At 43.3% G+C, this 4,932-nt stretch overlaps 1 protein-coding gene across 10 annotated transcripts in view; it reads left to right on the forward strand.

The window, feature by feature from the left end:
- MELK (maternal embryonic leucine zipper kinase) overlaps window positions 1-4,932 on the forward strand; it is a 119,649-nt gene that overhangs the window by 51,356 nt on the left and 63,361 nt on the right. For all 10 annotated transcript variants that reach the window (XM_011939412.1, XM_011939416.1, XM_011939417.1 and 7 more), the window contains one exon: window positions 4,415-4,483. In XM_011939412.1, coding sequence (XP_011794802.1) covers window positions 4,415-4,483 — 69 coding nt within the window. The remainder of the gene's footprint in view (window positions 1-4,414; window positions 4,484-4,932) is intronic.

Below are 4,932 nucleotides of genomic sequence, written 5' to 3' on the forward strand. Positions count from 1 at the left end.
AAAAAAAAAAAAAAAGGCAAGGGGGGAGAGGAGCAGTCATGGTGGCTCACGCCTGTAATTTCCTGCACTTTTGGAGGCTAAGGTGGGTGACTCAGAGCGAGACATCGTCTCAAAAAAAAAAAAAAAAAAAAGAAATATAGTAAGTGCAAGTGTGGCAGGCCAGGTCTCACTAATGCAGGCCTCTATTACAACTGTCTCAGCACTGACTGAGTAGCTAGGGTATACATTAAAAGCTAATTGAGCCAGTGCCCTTATACCAAGGCTGGAATGTAACAAAGAGCCCACCAAGAGTTTTGCCTGGGCTTTCCCAGGGCCTTGAAGCATGACAAGATAACGAAGGAATTCTTATCAGGACCCTTTTAGGATTAAACAAATTATATTGGGGGTCTGAAGAAATTCCCCAGGCCTACACAAACAATTTCATTGGAGTCTAAAGGAACTCCCCAAACCTTTATGATTTAGCAGGATACAAGGTAAGGGTAATCACCCCAGCACCTAGACCCATTTAGATTAAGTAAACTTACTGAGCCTCCAGAAGGTCTTCAGGACTCAGACCTTAGTTATAGCTTAAAAGAAGTTAATCACTTATGTTTTTAGATAAATACACACTTACATGTAGACATATAGCTTAGAAGATATATAAGCTCTGGAAAACTTGGTAATTTTGAGTTGGTCTGGCGATAATTTCCAGGCCTTTTCCCTGTGGCTGGTTACAGAGATAAAAATTCTTCCTCCCCAGTTCATCTACATCTTGTTATTGGGCCACAAGGAATAGCAGCCCAAGAGGCTGGGCGAGGTGGCTCACGGCTGTAATCCCAGCACTTTGGGAGGCTGAGGCGGGTGGATCACCTGAGGTCAGGAGTTTGAGACCAGCCTGACCAACATGGTGAAACCCCATCTCTACTAAAAATACAAAAAATTAACCAGGTGTGGTGGCAGGCACCTGTAATCCCAGCTACTCTGGAGGCTGAGGCAGGAGAATTGCTTGAACCCGGGAGGCAGAGGCTGATCGCGCCATTGCACTCCAGCCTGGGCAACAAGAGTGAAACTCCATCTCAAGAAAAAAAAAAAAAAACGAAAAACAAAAGAAAAGAAGTAGCAGCCTGACCCTCAGTTTAGTCTGGGAACACAAGGGAGACAAGGACAATCACAAGCGCACGCGCACGCACACACACACACACACATACACACACGCCAACTGTAAATGAATGCGGCTAGAAGGATGGAGGCAGGTAGGTGAGGAAGCCATTGACTCGTACCGGCATTGGGGTTCTCTGTTCTATGAACTGTCTAGGATATAATTCTTACAGAATCAGTCCACCTTAAAGGTGAAGGAGAAAATAGACAGGTATGGATCACTCAGAGTCCTAAGATGTTAAGGCAGGCTGGCTTTTGATTATGTTAAAGAAATAATCAAAGTCCCAGAGAAGCATTGTCAAACAATAAATCTAAAAAGAAAGGGTCAAAAATCCACCTCGCTGATGAGAGTAGACACACTGACCTACGAGTGTTTCCTAGGAAGAACAGTAGCTTTCATTTTACAAATGACTTTTAATATTATTACATTTTTATTCCCTTTGTCTAAAGCACTCAGTATTACCCAGAGAGCCCCCCCACCTTTTTTTTTTTGAGACAAGAGTTGCGCTCTTGTTGCCCAGGCTGGAGTGCAATGGTGTGATCTCGGCTCACTGCAACCTCTGCCTCCCAGCTTCAAGCAATTCTCCTATCTCAGCCTCCTGAGTAGCTAGGAATTATAGGTGCCCGCCACCACACCTGGCTAATTTTGTGTTTTTAGTAGAGACGGGGTTTCTCCATGTTGGTCAGGCTGGTCTCAAACTCCCGACCTCAGATGATCCGCCTGCCTTGGCCTCCCAAAGTGTTGGGATTACAGGCGTGAGCCACCGCGCCCAGCCTGAGAGCCCATTCTTATTTATACCTTGCCAGGGCACCTTAACACTTGCCAGAGACAGAAACTAACAAAGTTTTTTGTTTGTTTGTTTTGTTTTTGAGATGGAGTTTCACTCTTGTTGCCCAGGCTGGAATGCAATGGTGCAATCTCGGCTCACTGCAACCTCCACCTCCTGGGTTCAAGTGATTCTTCTGCCTCAGCCTCCCAAGTAGGTGGGATTACAGACATGTGCCTCCATGCCTGGCTAATTTTTTGTGTTTAGTAGAGACAGGGTTTCACCATGTTGGTTGGGCTGGTCTCAAACTCCTGACCTTGGCTTTCCAAAGTGCTGGCATTACAGACATGAGCCACTGTGCCCAGCTCAGAGTTTGTTTTTGAATTATAGCAATGAAGCTTTGAATTTATTTTTCCCTACCAAGCCTCATGTACAGCCAACTGGACCCCAACCTGAAGGCTCACTGCTGCCTGGGCTCCATGCCTATCCCTGGGAAGGAGGGGTTTTAGATGCTCTAGCTGGCTCTCTGGAAGTCAGCAGTAGTCTGTGACAGTTGCCTGTGACCTTTGGAAAAGGCTTTTTCTCAATTTGTTGTTAACTTTGTTAATGATTTTTTTTTTTTTTTTTTGAGACGGAGTCTCGCTCTATTGGCAGGCTGGAGTGCAGTGGTATGATCTCGGCTCACTGCAACCTCCACCTCCCAGATTCAAGCAATTCTCCTGCCTCAGCCTCCCGAGTAGCTGGGACTACAGGTGTGTGCCACCATGCCCAGCTAATTTTTGTATTTTTAGTAGAGACGGGGTTTCACCATATTGACCAGGATGGTCTTGATCTCTTGACCTCATGATCCACCCACCTTGGCCTCCCATAGTGCTGGGATTACGGGTGTGAGCCACCATGCCCAGCCAAGAAATTGATTTTTTTTAGTTAATAATGTTTACCAAGTATTGTAGTTGGGTGAAGTCTTCAAGCTTAAAAGTAAACCTCCAGCATGTTATTACCTAAGGAATTTGTGTCATATATTATTCTTTATAGTGGTTGGCTTTGCTGTCATGTCTAGAAAGATTATAAAAATAATCACTTGTGCTTTCTTTAACCCTTATGGTTTTGTTTTGTATTTCCCTTTTTTTTTTTTTTTTTTGAGACAGAGTCTTGTTCTGTCGCCCAGGCTAGAGTGCTGCAGTGACGCAATTTCAGCTCACTGCAACCTCTGCCTCCTGGGTTCGAGCAATTCTCTTGCCTCAGCCTCCCGAATAGATGGGACTACAGGCGCCTGCCACCATGCCCAGCTAATTTTTGTATTTTTAGTAGAGACGAGGTTTCCCTTTGTTAGCCAGGATGGTCTGGAACTCCTGACCTCGTGATCCACCCGCCTTGGCGTCCCAAAGTGCTGGGATTATGGTTGTGAGCCACTGTGCCCAGCCTGGTTTTGTATTTTCATTTAATCTGGGTGGAATTAATTTTGGTATGTTCTGTGAATTATAGTTCAATCAGTTTTTCTCAAATAACTTGTTATCTTAGCATCATTAAACAATGTGATTTCTGCTGTGAGAAACTGTAGTATTGCTTCCTCTGAATTGGGAAAGAGGATGTGTGTGGCAGGTTTGTAAGAGATATTCTATCATGTGTTAGTATTTAGCCAAGTCCCTGATCTTATCTTTGATGACTTGCCATAATTTCTGAGTATACTAGGTTGTATACGTTTGCCTTCTTAGTCTCTTTTAGTCCTAAAAGAGGTATTTAACTTAGAAAGTGGCTTTCACTAATTTTCCTCAAAGATTGTGAATTCTGTTTTGTGGATGACCTGTTTTTAACCATAGCCTATGTCCTGTCACCAAATATACTTTTCTGCTGCTTCATTTTGTCAACTGATAATTGCTCTGAGATTATAAACTAATACTTGTTTCAGCAGCACAAAAATGGACTACAGTGTTTACTTGCTGTCCGTTTAATACTACAGATTCCAAAGCCGTATTACATTTATGTTTTCTACTGTTATGTTCTTTGTGGTCTAGCCCTTCTCTGATATGTGGGTAATTTAGAGGCAATGATAGTATTTAATATGCTTGATTTTTGAGATGGAGTCTCGCTCTGTCACCCAGGTTGGAGTGCAGTGGCGCGATCTTGGCTTACTGCAACCTCCGCCTCCCGGGTTCAAGTGATTCTCCTGCCTCAGCCTCCTGAGTAGCTGGGATTACAGGCGCCTGCCACCACGACTGGCTAATTTTTGTATTTTTAGTAGAGACGGGGTTTCACCATATTGACCAGGATGGTCTTGATCTCTTGACCTCATGATCCACCCACCTTGGCCTCCCATAGTGCTGGGATTACGGGTGTGAGCCACCATGCCCAGCCAAGAAATTGATTTTTTTTAGTTAATAATGTTTACCAAGTATTGTAGTTGGGTGAAGTCTTCAAGCTTAAAAGTAAACCTCCAGCATGTTATTACCTAAGGAATTTGTGTCAAGGCTGATTGAACCTGAATCTCTTAAATGTTTTGTTTTTTGTAGAGAGGAAAATATGATGTTCCTAAGTGGCTCTCTCCCAGTAGCATTCTGCTTCTTCAACAAATGCTGCAGGTAAACTTTATTTTTAAATAATAGAAGTCTATTGTAATTGTTTGGTTCAACTTTTAAGATATCTGTGGTGCTATGTCATTTCCTATTAGCTTGAAAAAAATCCCACTCATATCTACCTTGAAAATATCCTCTATTAGATCCTTTCTTAATTATGTTGTAAACCTAATTTGTTTTAGACACCTACCATATGTCATAGCTGGTGTGGTTTTTCTTACTTTTTTTTGAGCATTGTCTGTTTTCTCTAACTAGCTCTTGTTCCACTCTCTTTTAATCCCAAAGTATTAATTGATTGATTGATTGATCGATGGAGATAGAGTCTCACTCCTTAGAAGACCCCCAGGCTGGCTGGGCGCGGTGGCTCAAGCCTGTAATCCCAGCACTTTGGGAGGCCGAGACGAGCGGATCACGAGGTCAGGAGATCGAAACCATCCTGGCTAACACGGTGAAAC

Source organism: Colobus angolensis, unplaced genomic scaffold, assembly GCF_000951035.1.
Source record: "Colobus angolensis palliatus isolate OR3802 unplaced genomic scaffold, Cang.pa_1.0 Scaffold181, whole genome shotgun sequence".
Lineage (NCBI taxonomy): Eukaryota > Metazoa > Chordata > Mammalia > Primates > Cercopithecidae > Colobus > Colobus angolensis.